Raw genomic sequence first — 16,478 nt, 5'->3', positions numbered from 1 at the left:
CCCTGGTTACCGGCATAGTTGGTCGCTGGAGAGCTGTCTGTGTGACAGCTCTCCAGCGACCAAACAGCGACGCTGCAGCGATCCGGATCGTTGTCGGTATCGCTGCAGCGTTGCTTTTGAAGGGGCCTTAAGAGACGGAGGGGTTGGATAGCGGTGAAGTATCAGATTAAATCACTCAATAAATATCGCGCAAAAAGGCCCAGACTGAAGACATGCTCAGACTAGAGGGGTTGATACTTCACACGGAAATCTTTATCCTTCCTGACTGTATTTCTCTAGTGATTTTTCTCATTACTGCCTAAATGTTAAACTGACGTTAACCTGCCCAAAGGAATAGGAACCTCGGAAATGACTGAAGTGCCTGCTAATCTGCGTGCCAATGAAGGTCAGAGAAGTAGGAACTCAAATTGCCAGTGAAATTCATGAACTGTTATTTCCTTGAGTCGCATGTTAGTAAATCGATGCTTTAAAACAACACAATCAGTCCTGCCTGCCCTTACTATAAAGATTACAGCTCATTGATATGTATCAGAAATATTTTCAGTACTTATTTTGGATGTGTTTTATGCACATGTCACAGATGATCGGAACTATAGTATGATGCTCTGGAATTATTCAGCTGGCTGTCTCAACAACATTTATCACCCATCCACTTAATTACAAAAATGGGGGTCCCGCGTCCTCTGGAGTATTCATTGTGCATGCATGATCACCGCTTTATTCACTATCTATAGGGGAAGTCACACATATACAGTACTGTTCCTGCAGACCCATGGAAGTGTATGGAGCAGCGGGCACAAGGCTTGTCCATTCTTGTGATTGGTGGTGTGATTATGATCATACATTTAGTCACCTATTGTGTGATAAATATTATGAGTGAGATAATCCCTTTAATGCAGTTTTCCCAACATATATTTATCACCTATCCACAGAATTTTGTAAAAAATGCTCAAGATTTGGTAAAAAAAAAACAAAAAAAAAACAGGTGGAATATGAGCAAGGTGCAGTTACACTTTTTTTATTTTAATTTTTTTTATTTGAAATCAACTTAGACATTTCTATTTGGTTTGTGTTGGTGAAATGTATGGCATCTTAAGGAGGACCTTTCACTTTCATATAAAAATTTACTGTAAATATCTTTTTAAAATTTCCTGAGCATTTTTTGCACTGCGTCATTCCATTGCAGAGGTATTCATATTTGTTGCTTTTTGGAGCGCACTATATGAAATTTTGGATTGTAGCTCAACTGGATGTTTGAGTCTTCTCTGGGGTGTGTGCCTTCATTCCTCCTTTCCAGACAGTGCCAATCACAGCTCGTCAGCTGATCTGGAAGTCTCAGCTGTGATTGGCAGTGTCTGGAGGGGAAGGGTGAAAGTGCACACTCCAGAGATGACTCTTTAGAAACGCCCAGTTGGTCCGCAAGCAGAGATTTCACATATTTTGCTCCAAGAGCAACAATTTAGAATATCTCTGCACTGGAGTAAAACAGCACAAAACTGAAACAAACAGCAGAATCAGGGGAACCCACAGATCTTACAACATTATTTAGATTGTTTTGTTTGAGTAAGTGACATGTCCTCTTTAATGCTTATGGTCAAGAATCTGAGGTCTTCACACCAAATATTCTAGATGCCTTTGATCCACGAAAAAAATATTTTAAAAAGTTGCTAAGTGCAATGCCAATGTGCCCAATTCAGGATGTAGCAGGAGGTTCAGCCTGAGAGAGGGCAAAACTGGTAAAGGAAGTCTAAGGGAACCCCAAAACTGGCATCAATGTGCTTATTACCAAGTGGAAGTATTTAATTAGAAGATACCAAAAGTAGAGCATGATGGAGGAAATGGTATGGCTTCAGGCTATGTTCCTAAGTGGAAAAAAAAATTCCTGCAGGTATTTGAACCAAAACACGCAATAGCAATTGCATTTTTGCTGTTTCTTTAAATGCTTTTTTGGTGTAGATTTGAATCTGCACTCTTAAATGCATTTTTTTTAAATGCAGAAACACTAAGAATCGGCACTTAAGAAGGCAACTGCGTTTTTTCCATGTATTTTTTCAGGCTCCCCATAGAGGAGTATGGGGAAAAATGCACACAAAAAACGCACAGTTCCGCAACATCTTTAAATGCACAGCGTTGCAGATTTTTATGCTATGTGGGAACATGGCCATTTCCTTGCAGCCTCAGATACAAGGCTCCCTACCTTGTGCAAAACCAGTTATGAATTACCATAAAAAAATAGTAAATTCATCAAAGGATGACTAGAAAAAAAAATAATGCAGACCACCTCAGTTACCAAGTCAAAGCCCAAATCGAAATCCATCGGGAAGCTGTGTGGGAAAGGGCGATTTGAACCAAGTTGTCTCAGAATGGCTGCATAATCCTGATACTAATAGAAGAGCACTGAAGATGAGGTGGACTCATAAAATGCTCACTTTAGTCATGCAAATTGCCTTTTTTTAAACAGGAATTGAACCCTAGTGATACCCTATTGGATGCAGCAATAATAAAAAATAAATATTGATCCTTTATCGAACTTTGTCATATGACTTGGGATAAGAAGCATAAGCCTAATACTCAATTTACAGACACATGTTTCAGGGCGTTTGCCCCTCATTAGTGCAAAGCAGGAGATCTGATTTGGCTATGTGAGAGGCCTCTAACAGAGTGCAAGGGGGATCAGGCAGGAATAATTAAAAAAAAAAGATCATGCAGCCATTGTGACGTGGACTGTCAAACTAAGTACAACAGTCTCTTCAGGCTCAAGAGGCCTTTTAACAATATATGCAATTTGCCGTTCATTTCTGATGTCAGATCCAACCTACTGCCAAACAGGGGCTTATTGAGCCTCTGCCTACTCAGTGATACATACAAATTTCATGGACCTATCCACTTTTCTGATGACATCATGCCACTTGCCCAATTATTGTGTATGAGGAACATATACAGTCCCAGTCCCGGATGTCAGTCATGAACAGCTGCTGAAAATAAGTTTATCCTGGTGACCACTCACCTTCTCTACAGAGCTATTTCCTCCATTGGACACGTGAGCCCGCTTTGATTCACTCTTCATTCGGCTTAGTCTTCTTGTAACCTTTTCTTTGAGTAAAGACGTGTATCCAACATGTTCATAAATGGGGTTGGTTGTCATTTTTGCAATATATTCTGCAGCTTTATTCTCTATATACAAGGTAATAAGGCCATCAGTTACCAAGTCATGTATTGACTCAAATCTCTTCTCTCCCACAAAGTGCTTTCCATCATAGAAAAGTCTGTAGTTCAATGTTTGGAGACCAAACCTGGAGAGACAAGGCAAATGTCAGCAAAAGCAAGCCATAACCTCATAACCCCCAGCTGCACCATGCTAGGTGACAATGCCATCACTCTATATCATCTGTATGACCAAATTGAGGTATTTTGCAGCCATTGACCAATGTATTACGCCCATATTAATCACTAGATATTCCCTCTCTATCTAACTTGTCCTCTGCCCGTTCTCAAGCCCAGTCCATAGCAGCAGGAATACTAGAAAAGAGTGTGTGTATGTGGGGGGAGAAGGTTGTCTCTCTGCTCCTGTTCTCCAGTCTGTCAAGGATAAGAGAAGCGAGCTTTAGATTTATCACAGGCAAGCCACTGAACAATAGCCGAAGTATTGTGAAGGTTCCAGCACCTATAGTTCCAGCAGAATGTTGCTTATTGACAGGATGATAATTTACAGAGCATGAGAATCTGGACAATTCCTGGATATATCAGACTGATATTTGCATCAAAATTGGTTTTATCTTGTTGCAGTTGTTGACCACAGCACATTCTTACAAGGACAGGGGTTTTGGAACTGTATAGCAGAAAAACAAAGCTATGACTAAAATTGGGATCCCTGTTGAGTAACAGTACAATACGGAGTTGAACTAGTGCAGTGGCTGAGCAAGCATCCTGCAACAGCTTGATATAGCTCCGTTGGACAGTATCTATGTCCTTCTGTCCCTCCCATGGACTTTGAGAGAAGCAGCAGCCCACATGGAGAGGAGCAGCAGCAGCCCACATACAGAGGAGGAGCAGCAGCCCAGATGGAGAGGAGGAGCAGCAGCCCAGATGGAGAGGAGGAGCAGCAGCCCAGATGGAGAGGAACAGCAGCCCACATGGAGAGGAGCAGCAGCCCACACGGAGAGGAGCAGCAGCAGCCCACATACAGAGGAGGAGCAGCAGCTCACATGGAGAGGAGCAGCAGCCCACACGGAGAGGAGCAGCAGCAGCCCACATACAGAGGAGGAGCAGCAGCCCACATGGAGAGGAACAGCAGCCCACATGGAGAGGAGCAGCAGCCCACACGGAGAGGAGCAGCAGCAGCCCACATACAGAGGAGGAGCAGCAGCTCACATGGAGAGGAGGAAGAGCAGCCCACATGGAGAGGAGCAGCAGCCCACATGGAGAGGAGCAGCAGCAGCCCACATGGAGAGGAGCAGCAGCCCACATGGAGAGGAGCAGCAGCAGCCTAAATGGAGAGGAGCAGCAGCAGCCCACATAGAGAGGAGGAGCAGCAGCCCACATGGAGAGGAGCAGCAGCCCACATGGAGAGGAGGAGCAGCCCACATGGAGAGGAGCAGCAGCAGCCCACATGGAGAGGAGCAGCAGCAGCCCACATGGAGAGGAGCAGCAGCCTAAATGGAGAGGAGCAGCAGCAGCCCACATACAGAGGAGGAGCAGCAGCCCACATGGAGAGGAGCAGCAGCCCACATGGAGAGGAGCAGCAGCTCACATGGAGAGGAGCAGCAGCCCACATGGAGAGGAGGAAGAGCAGCCCACATGGAGAGGAGCAGCAGCAGCCCACATGGAAAGGAGCAGCAGCAGGCCACATAGAGAGGAGGAGCAGCAGCCCACATGGAGAGGAGGAAGAGCAGCCCACATGGAGAGGCACAGCAGTCCACATGGAGAGGAGGAGGAGCAGCCCACATGGAGAGGAGCAGCAGCCCACATGGTGATCCTCAACCTACTGAACAGCCGCACAGCCAGCTCTTCCCTCTCCTAGTGTATCCTCACCCACCCCCTGCAGACTGTGAGCCCTCGCGGGCAGGGTCCTCCCTCCTTATGTACTCGTGTGCCTTGTTATCTGCTCATGTTTAATGTAATTGTCTATATTTGCCCCGTATTCACATGTAAAGCGCCATGGAATAAATGGCGCTATAAAAATGTATAATAATAATAATAATAATAATGGAGAGGCACAGCAGCTCACATTGAGATGAGCAGCAGCCCACATGGAGAGGAGGGGCAGCAGCCCACATGGAGAGGAGGAGCAGCAGCCCACATGGAGAGGAGGAAGAGCAGCCCACTGTTATGATCTGGTGGCCTAGGAGCAGCATGAGACGGACTCTGGAGAAGGTGGTCCCTGTACTGACCGCAAACCCTGAACCTAGCAGCGCAACTAGAAGTAGCCGTGGGGGGTACCTAACACTCCCTAGACCCCTCGGCACAGCCTAAGATCTAACTACCCCTAAAGACAGAAACAGGAAACCTATCTTGCCTCAGAGAAAATCCCCAAAGGATAGATAGCCCCCCACAAATATTGACTGTGAGAGGAGAGGGAAATAACATACGCAGATATGAAATCAGATTTTAGCATAGGAGGCCATACTAGCTAAAAAGAAAGAATAGAACAGAGTACTATGCGGTCAGTATAAAAACACTAGAAAATATCCACCGCAGAAAATACGAATCACCACATCTGACTAAAGACATGGGGGGTATATCTACATCTCCAGAGAAATAGCTAGGCTGCAAAAAATCCTTCACAGACTAAGCTGGACAAGACAAAAACATGAAAATGCACAGAACTTTAAGGTCCACAGCAGGTGGACAGCAAAAACAAAGCCAGGACTTATCTTTGTAGAAAAACACAGCAAACTGGAGAGACCAGCAGGGAAGTGAATCCTTCAAGAACAATGGACAACTGGCACTGACTAAAGGATCCTGCAAAGCTATATATCCCAGTCAGTTTTGCAATTAGTAGATACACCTGTCCACTCCTGCAGTCCAGGCACAACTGCATTACCCTCTACAACCACTGGAGGGAGCCCAAAAGCTGAATTCACAACAGCCCACATGGAGAGGAGCAGCAGCCCACATGGAGAGGAGCAGCAGCCCACATGGAGAGGGGGGCAGCAGCCTACATGGAGAGGAGGAGCAGCAGCCCACATGGAGAGGAGGAAGAGCAGTCCACATGGAGAGGAGCAGCAGCCCACATGGAGAGGCACAGCAGCCCACATGGAGAGGAGCAGCCGCAGCTCACATGGAGAGGAGGAGCAGCAGCTCACATGCAGAGGAGGAAGAGCAGCCCACATGGAGAGGCGCAGCAGCCCACATGGAGAGGAGCAGCAGCAGCCCACATGGAGAGGAGCAGCAGCCCACATGGAGAGGAGCGGCAGCAGCCTACATGGAGAAGAGGAGCAGCAGCCCACATGGAGAGGAGGAGGAGGTGCAGAAGCCTAAATGGAGAGGAGCAGGAGGTGCAGCAGCCCACATGGAGAGGAGGAGGAGGTGCAGCAGCCCACATGGAGAGGAGGAGGAGCGGCAGCCCACACAAAGAGAAGGAGGAGCAACAGCAGCCCACATGGAGAGAAGCAGCAGCCAACATGGAGAGGAGCAACAGCCCACATGGAGGAGGAGCAGCCCACATGGAGACGAGGAGGAGTAGCAGCAGCCCACACAGGGAGGAGGAGGAGCAACAGCAGCCCACAGGGAGAGGAGCAGCAGCAGCCCACATCAAGAGGAGGCGTAGCCCACATGAGAGGAGGAGCATCAGCCCACATGGAGAGGAGGAGCAGCCCACACGGAGAGGAAGAGCAGAAGCCCACATGGAGAAAAGGAGCAGCGGCCAACATGGAGAGGAGGAGCAGCGGCCCACATGGAGAGGAGGAGTAGCCTACATGAGAGGAGGAGGAGCATCATCCCACATGCTTGCTCACTGCTCTTATTCAAACTCCTTATCATTTGAGATGGGCAGTGAGAGAAAATAACACTGGTTCTTGTGACCTTGGTAGTGATTGGAGATGGTCCAGCAATGGAGTCTCCAGCGTTTGCCTAATTATTACCAATTCTGTGGATGGGTGATAAATATAGGTATTAAGTAGTGAATTGAAAAGTGAACATTGTGTTGACGGTGGATGCACTAAGGCAATAATCCATGGTTAAATATTGCATTCCACAGAAGCTATAAATGTCGGATATATCTGACCAAACTGAAATAATGTTTTTTTCATCCTTAGGGTGTATATTACATGAGCAGAGACCACCCCACCCCCATTTAGCAGCAGTCACTTTTTGAAGGTGTTAGGCATTGATTTCATGTCATGGCTGTGTAGCTGCAATTGTCTATTCAGGTGATTGTCCAAAACAGGACAGGAATGAATTGCAGCGTTATTCCCCATGAATAGTATTCTCATCAACAGCCAAGAGAATTAAGCTGCTGACAAAAAGAATATATTATTGGAAGAAGATTCCGAGAGGATTCTTCAACTAATATTGAGGAAACCAAATCAATACATAATTAAGCTGGAAAAACAGACTCCAAACTAATTCCCAGCTGCTGTCAGACAAGTAATCATCTACCTTAAGGCCAATGTGCAGCAGCCGGGTTGCCTCTGACTTTCTCTAATGAGGTACGATCCTTCTGCAGTGCACAACAACGCATCTGCCTGTTCCCGAGAAATGATGCCATGGAACCTGAGGAGGAACAGGCAAGAAAAGTTAGTGACCCCCAGAATATTGAACATGAAATGCAACTATAGGAAATCTAAATAAGAGCACAACATGTAGGGGCTTCCACCGAATAGTCCCCTCAAATGCCAATGGGCAAAAAGGTCACCACATAGGCCTCTACCTCTATGATCCCATACAGCCATAAACGAGAGTCGGAAACATTCAGATCGAGAGATACGGATGTCTGAGTCTACTGATCTGAATGACTGCCATCTAATACTATATCACTCCGGTAGTGGCCAAATGATATCCAGACAAATTATTTAAAGGGAATCTGTCAGTAGGCTTTTCTTATGTCATCTGAGAGCAGCATGATACAAGGGCAAAGACCTCGATTCCAGCAATGTGTCACTTACTGGGCTGTGTTTTGCAGTTTCAGTAAAATAAGTATTTTATCAGCAGGAGATTATCACTAGAGGACAAGGTGTCACGTGCCTCCTGGTCTAAGGCTGGTTGCACATTTGCGTTTTTTTGGGTGCGTTTTTGCGGTAAAAAACGCAAAAAAAGCATGGTGAAAAAACGCATGTAAACGCGTGCAAACGCTGCGTTTTTTTGACGCATGCGTTTTTGTATGTGGTGAAAAAAACGCGGCGTTTTGACGCGTTTACATGCGTTTTTTCATGCGTTTGCGTTTTTGAAATGCATGCTGAGAAATGTGTGACAGCTGCCAATCATCAAAATAAAGTAAAAAACCCACTATAAACAGAAATAGTTAGGGTTAGGGTTAGGGGTAGGGATCCTAACCCTACCCCTAACCCTAAGGGATCCTAACCCTACCCCTAACCCTACCCCTAAAGGGATTAGGGTTAGCGGTAGGGTTAGGGTTAGGATCCCTTAGGGTTAGGGGTAGGGTTAGGATCCCTTTATCACTTTTATGTTGGGGGGTGGCATATTAGTGTGTTTTCTGGTTTTTTAATATAAAAACGCATGCGTTTTTAACGCAAAAAATCGCATGCACAAAAAAACGCATGCGTCCCCATTGACTCCAATGTATTTTTTGACCCCAAAAAAACGCATGAAAACACATGCGTTTTTTTGGGTCCAAAAAACGCCTCTCAAAAATACTACAGGTTGCATTTCTGAAAATGAACGCATGCAGTAAAAAAACGCATGCGTTTCAAAACGCGACCAAACGCGTACAACAAAAAACGCATGCGTTTTCAATGTTAAATATAGGGGAAAAAAACGCGTGCGTTTTTTTGGAAAAAAACGCTGCAGACAAAAACGCAAGTGTGAAACCACCCTAACAACGTCACCATCACTGATGAGTAGCTTCTGTCAATACACAGTGCTGGCAAAAAAAATCTTTACATGTAAAATCCATGTCATGATTTCAGTTCTTAAATGTGCACACAATGGGGGAGATAATTACCAACTGTTTAATCACAAAACTGGCTCAGCTTTCACTTCTCAATACTAATTGCTACTAAATATTCCCAATAAAACACTTGAATGTTAAGATTTTTGTTGAATTTGTAAAGATTTTTTTTTTTTTTTGCCAGCACTGTATATTGTACACAGAAAGCTGCCAATCAGCGATATGGTCAGAATTATACAGGGCTCAGCATTGCAAGCTCTGCTAGATCTGCGACAGAGAAAGCTGTGATTTTATCACAAGTGCTGTATCTAGTAAACTAAGTGATACATTGCTGGAATCAGGGTCTCTGCCCCTACATCATGCTGCTGTCAGATTTCATATCAAAACCTGCTGACAGATTCCCTTTTAAAAGGTTGTTTATCATCAGAATATTTATTGTTTAAGTCAGGTTTTAGTGTTAAATGTATTTTTTAAATATTTGGGGTAATGTTTTTCTTTGACATTTCACAAATCAGTATTAAAAATAAAAAAAACAGAAATCTTGCCGTTTTCACACTGGCCATTGGGACTTCTGTTTCAGGAAACAACACATGTACATTAGCCGCAATGGTCAAACCTGACCTTATCTTTTATATTGAGGGGGTGCAAAAGTCATTGTGAAGGAGGTGGAGAAGGGCAGCGGTGATATCACCTATTCTGATTGGTGGGTTCTGTTTGGCAGCTGTGTATAGAGGTATTACGCGTCATTGTAATCCCGCCTCTGATAATATGGAATCTTGCTGACAACTCTTCCTGAAAGGACAGGAAGTAAAAACGCCAGTGTGAATATTGCAAGATTATTATTTTTTTAAATAAAGATCACAATATTATAAAAAAAAATACCAAATAAAAAAAAAAAACATTTAATACAAAAACCTGTTTTATACAATTGGCCATTTTCTTCCCTTTTATATGGACTTTATAACTATGATACACTTTGCTAACGTGATCTGTGTCAGCCAGTCTTCACTGAGGGTCTACGAGGACAAGGCTTCAAAAACGAATTGGCTGAATGAACAGAAAATAAATGTTTCCATTCTTCCTGTCTTTATATTTGAGGTCGGTAACACAATTATTATTATAAATACAATAATACAATATTACAAATACAATACAAAAATGACAATAAAGTAAGTTACATGCCAGGATCCCATCTAAAAGGAGCAGTCCATTAGAGAACTGGCAATGACGAATAATCATTTCCTTTCCACATTTCACTTTGAATTAGATTTATTTTCATCTGTTAGGAAGGAGATATATAAAGAGGAAACAAAATAAATGGATATCTTTTTTCTTTTATATTTGATTATTTACTTATGGAGCCTTTTCTCCACAAAGAACTAGATCTCAGCAGTGAATATCAGAACGATACTGACTTTATTGGGCCTTTGAGGACAGAGAGAGCCCAGAAGAGATGTAGGATCTCACTCCCAGAAACCCATTTCTTCAACATTCATCGGGTAAATGCGTTCTGTTTCTGTAGGTACTGGACCTAAATGTAGAGGCACAGACACCTACCTTGGATGATACGGCAGGCCAGACATCACACACATTGGGCAAGGTGGACATGGGGTCAATACACTATGGAACAGATACTGGACAACTGGGGCAGGGTTAGGAAATGCAGCACTCATGGGCGACGGAAGGAAACCTACTTTAAGCTGATGCATGCAGCCTTGTATGGTTTTCATTAATGGCCATCCTTACCCTTCCTAGATGGGATTAAAGCATGCCCGATGGGTCGGACTCCCCTATCTAACTTATCGGGCATGGGAGTGTACGTTCAACAAGAATACTGGTAGAAAGTATCAAAGTATGTACACAGACCCTGGAGGCGAAATGTCCTCCTAACTCCACAGACAATTTCATTTCACCAGATTAGACTCCAACAAGATAACACAACAGGCAGTGCCACAGTGCCCAAAATGGCGCGTGTAATCTTAGTGGTAGCTTTACGATGTCTCTTCCATCGACGGTTTGGGCCAAGGTCTCAGGATATAATATCTATCATAAAACAATTGAAACTTGTTTGGTATAGACCCGCTTGATACAAAGAGAGATAAAGAACTAGAGCAAGAAGTTCTTTAAAAAGTGAGGATTTAGTCCATACGTTTAGGTATGAGTGGTCCGTACAAGAGGACTTTGGGCATCTTGAGGTTGGAGCCCTAAAATTGAAAAGGTTGTCCAGCTGAGTGCAAATTTTAACATATACACTGCTAGAATTCTGTTCTGCTTGCAGGATCGAGCGGTCACCATGTGATGGCAAGTATGCAATTTGCACACTTGGGGTCATGTGATGACCGCTAGAGCATACCATTAAAGCACTTGAACTGGGCAATCCCTTTAAAATCAGGAACACAAAAAAGGAATGGCATTTATACAGGTCCTTCTCAAAAAATTAGCATATAGTGTTAAATTTCATTATTTACCATAATGTAATGATTACAATTAAACTTTCATATATTATAGATTCATTATCCACCAACTGAAATTTGTCAGGTCTTTTATTGTTTTAATACTGATGATTTTGGCATACAACTCCTGATAACCCAAAAAACCTGTCTCAATAAATTAGCATATTTCACCCATCCAATCAAATAAAAGTGTTTTTTAATAACAAACAAAAAAACCAACAAATAATAATGTTCAGTTATGCACTCAATACTTGGTCGGGAATCCTTTGGCAGAAATGACTGCTTCAATGCGGCGTGGCATGGAGGCAATCAGCCTGTGACACTGCTGAGATGTTATGGAGGCCCAGGATGCATCAATAGCGGCCTTAAGCTCATCCAGAGTGTTGGGTCTTGCGTCTCTCAACTTTCTCTTCACAATATCCCACAGATTCTCTATGGGGTTCAGGTCAGGAGAGTTGGCAGGCCAATTGAGCACAGTAATACCATGGTCAGTAAACCATTTACCAGTGGTTTTGGCACTGTGAGCAGGTGCCAGGTCGTGCTGAAAAATGAAATCTTCATCTCCATAAAGCATTTCAGCCGATGGAAGCATGAAGTGCTCCAAAATCTCCTGATAGCTAGCTGCATTGACCCTGCCCTTGATGAAACACAGTGGACCAACACCAGCAGCTGACATGGCACCCCACACCATCACTGACTGTGGGTACTTGACACTGGACTTCAGGCATTTTGGCATTTCCTTCTCCCCAGTCTTCCTCCAGACTCTGGCACCTTGATTTCCGAATGACATGCAAAATTTGCTTTCATCAGAAAAAAGTACTTGGGACCACTTAGCAACAGTCCAGTGCTGCTTCTCTGTAGCTCAAAAGTGGCTTTACCTGGGGAATGCGGCACCTGTAGCCCATTTCCTGCACACGCCTGTGCACGGTGGCTCTGGATGTTTCCACACCAGACTCAGTCCACTGCTTCCTCAGGTTCCCCAAGGTCTGGAATCGGTCCTTCTCCACAATCTTCCTCAGGGTCCGGTCTCCTCTTCTCGTTGTACAGCGTTTTCTGCCACATTGTTTCCTTCCAACAGACTTACCATTGAGGTGCCTTGATACAGCACTCTGGGAACAGCCTATTTGTTGAGAAATTTCTTTCTGGGTCTTACCCTCTTGCTTGAGGGTGTCAATGATGGCCTTCTTGACATCTGTCAGGTCGCTAGTCTTACCCATGATGGGGGTTTTGAGTAATGAACCAGGCAGGGAGTTTATAAAAGCCTCAGGTATCTTTTGCATGTGTTTAGAGTTAATTAGTTGATTCAGAAGATTAGGGTAATAGGTCGTTTAGAGAACCTTTTCTTGATATGCTAATTTATTGAGACAGGTTTTTTGGGTTATCAGGAGTTGTATGCCAAAATCATCAGTATTAAAACAATAAAAGACCTGACAAATTTCAGTTGGTGGATAATGAATCTATAATATATGAAAGTTTAATTGTAATCATTACATTATGGTAAGTAATGAAATTTAACACTATATGCTAATTTTTTGAGAAGGACCTGTAGATTCTCAGTCTCATCTCTCAATAGAACATTGGCATTCTGGGCTTCACATGGCAACTAAATTCTCATCTACTTCTTTCAAAAGAACATTGAAAGAAGAAGAGAATCTAGTTGGCATGAGACCGCCAGTATGCATGTCGCATATTGCTGGTCATGTGTCAGTTCGCTAACTCTGGTAATTGAGGGGAATCCTGACAGTGTGCTCAGTGACTGCAGAAATTTAGCTCAGGAATGTAAAATCTCTTAAAACGCCTAAATTTCAAACTCTTGAAATATGTACAATTTTGATTGATATTCCAACAATTTGTAATCTGCACTAAATATGTGATATTTTTGTATGTATGTTATATTAAAACTATTAAAGTGTAATGGCTGCTTACGTACTCCCGTCCATAGTGCTTTGGTCTATTCTCCACCTACAGGAAAAAATGAAAAATATAAATAAATCATAACTCTGTTCTCTGTTCACTAATAGTTGATACATGTTTACGGTTTTCCACTTGTAAAGCATTGCAGAATATGCAGGCGCTATACATGAAAATAAGTATCATCACTATCACAATTACAACCAATGGCTAGATAAGAAGTTAGAAGAATCCACAAAACAAATGTCACTATGTTGTAGGCTTGAAAGCACACACATACTGTGACTACAAGGAGCGATGTCAATTGAATTTCTGCTTGGGAACATTTCCCTGAGATGTTGAGAACCTGACAGAGCGGTGATTGCTCCTGAAATTGAACTGCGTTTATGTGGTTACAGCACAAAGAACAAATGTATGACATAAAGGATTGACAAATACAAGTCCAACTACAGATACAAGTCTTAGGAGCATTTATTTCCACTTCAGGTTTTGAAAAATGCCTGGTGAGAAAGATGAAAGTGCATTTTGTCACAGCAGTATCTCGCATGCCTTTTAGGCGTTGCCCTACTCCTCCTACATGGAGTACTGTGTCCAGTTTTGGGCACCGGTGCTCAGGAAGGATATAATGGAACTAGAGAGAGTACAAAGGAGGGCAACAAAATTAATAAAGGGGATGGGAGAACTACAATACCCAGATAGATTAGCGAAATTAGGATTATTTAGTCTAGAAAAAAGACGACTGAGGGGCGATCTAATAACCATGTATAAGTATATAAGGGGACAATACAAATATCTCGCTGAGGATCTGTTTATACCAAGGAAGGTGACGGGCACAAGGGGGCATTCTTTGCGTCTGGAGGAGAGAAGGTTTTTCCACCAACATAGAAGTGGATTCTTTACTGTTAGGGCAGTGAGAATCTGGAATTGCTTGCCTGAGGAGGTGGTGATGGCGAACTCAGTCGAGGGGTTCAAGAGAGGCCTGGATGTCTTCCTGGAGCAGAACAATATTGTATCATACAATTAGGTTCTGTAGAAGGACGTAGATCTGGGGATTTATTATGATGGAATATAGGCTGAACTGGATGGACAAATGTCTTTTTTCGGCCTTAATAACTATGTTACTATGTTACTATGTTACTACTCACTGTGGTCACTGCTCCTCGTGTCAGGTCATCTCGCTAAGTTTGCCATTTGCAGCACTCCCCAGCACTGCTACTTGAGCATGTAGTTTTCATTTGTCGTCTTTAGGAGAGCGTGACCAACTCTGCAGGAATTTAACCCTGCTGTGTCCTACAGAGATTAGGTTCCCTGGCCTATTCTGTGCCAGCAGGATCTATATTAGGCAGCTCTTTTCAACACTCTTTGCCTCAACATTGATTCCCAACCTGCTAGCACCTAGTTTAAGCATTTCTCCATATTCTATCTCCCTGGCCTGCTTACCCACTGTGTCTGACTTCTCCATCCCTGACTCCGGCTTTGTACGGTGAATCCGCATTGCCTGCCTCGATCTCAGACCTTTTGACTCACTCTCCTGAAACTTGTACAGCGCCTCTGACCCTCCGGTCAGATGCTGCAGTCACGGGGACTGCCCTAGGGTGGTGCATGGTGTCTACCATCATCGAAGCCTATCCTCACCGTCATACCTGGTAGACACTTAGTCACACCCCTTCAGGGTAAGCCTAATCTGTGGCGCAGTGGGTCCACACCCACCAGCATTACATATTTCACTTCTTTGAAGCAGCTCCTGATGGAGTCCGCTCCAAACTAGCCATTGTCCAATATAAAGGATGTAAAAAAACGTTCAGGAAAAAAAAAAAAACTCTTCAAAAACTGCTTCAGGAAACAAAAATTTTCTCCAAAAACTCCCCAAACGAATAGTATTTACCGATGATGTTTGCACTAGAAAACGCATCTTTATTGACTTCCTCAAATAAACTGCATGCACATATACTCTTACAAGGTTTTTTTAGGCTTGGGATGAAAGTCTGTAGTCATTACATGTGACTGCAGACTTCTGAATCCTGATAGCGTGTGGTGCGCAAGCTGTCAGGATTCTTCAGTATTGCCAGTGCGAGCGAATGGTCACAAGACCACAGGTATGCGATTTGCATATTTGCAGTCATATGCAGACTAGATGTACTCACCCTCACTCAAAAGAGAGAGAGAGAACGAGCACGTCAAGTCGGAAAGTGATGGAAGTATGCAAACTGCATAAATGAGATCACATGACTTCAGACTTGCAACAGAAATACCGGATAATCCAGACAGTATATGTACCACAAATTGTCAAAAGCCTGCAGTCAGAGTGACTGTAGATTTTCATCCCTAGTTAACCTCTACTAATTGTGCCTAGATGCAGGAAAAGCTTACGGTACATTTGTAATATTAATTTGTTATTTGCACCACAAGAAACACATCGAGCCTACACTTTTCAGTGAAATTCTTTAAATATGACAGAAATTGCCATTTTGCAGCTGACCTTTCTTAGAAAATGTGCTAAAGGACTTCTATTAAATAGTCAACATGTCTTACATCAGAAAATCATTTGCTTTGTGACCTTCCTGCAGTAATGTCAATCATCTATACTTCGTACTGGAAAACACCCATCCTCTGATCTCTTTTCCATTGCTTATCTTTCTAGACAGGTCTAATAACTCTTCCTAATCCTCCATGTAGCCTTTATAACTAATTCTTTGACCACCATCTGGAGACCACTGACCACCAACCTAGACCTTTAGGTTCTATTTTTATATTAAAAAAAAGCAAAATAAACTGTGAGCAGGTATATCATAATATTGCAAAATAAACCCCATTAGTTGTCATAAGAAATCAGAGGTACCTTGTTCTATGGTCTGCCACAGCCCTGTTGCTCAATCTGGTCTAGCCTGTGGGTATTTACCTATGTGCCTCGCCTCCCTAGTGATCTGCTGGCTATTTAACTGGCTAGCTGTGAGCAGTCTCATCTGTAACTTTGCTTTATTTGGTGTGTGCTTAGCATTCTGGCCATTTATCTGATTGTTTTGCTGAACCTAGAATTTGTCGTGACT

The 16,478-nt window shown here is 43.4% G+C and overlaps 1 protein-coding gene across 1 annotated transcript in view; it reads right to left on the bottom strand.

The window, feature by feature from the left end:
• CHN2 (chimerin 2) overlaps nt 1-16,478 on the bottom strand; it is a 476,488-nt gene that overhangs the window by 178,799 nt on the left and 281,211 nt on the right. Inside the window, exons 4-6 of the mRNA XM_069729934.1 lie at nt 13,451-13,482; nt 7,600-7,713; nt 3,008-3,293 (exon numbers count right to left, since the gene is read on the bottom strand). Of these exons, the coding sequence (XP_069586035.1) occupies nt 3,008-3,293; nt 7,600-7,713; nt 13,451-13,482 (432 nt within the window). The remainder of the gene's footprint in view (nt 1-3,007; nt 3,294-7,599; nt 7,714-13,450; nt 13,483-16,478) is intronic.

Source organism: Ranitomeya imitator, chromosome 6 (assembly GCF_032444005.1).
Source record: "Ranitomeya imitator isolate aRanImi1 chromosome 6, aRanImi1.pri, whole genome shotgun sequence".
In the NCBI taxonomy this organism is placed as follows: Eukaryota; Metazoa; Chordata; class Amphibia; order Anura; family Dendrobatidae; genus Ranitomeya; species Ranitomeya imitator.
This window is presented reverse-complemented; position numbering and strand designations above follow the sequence as displayed.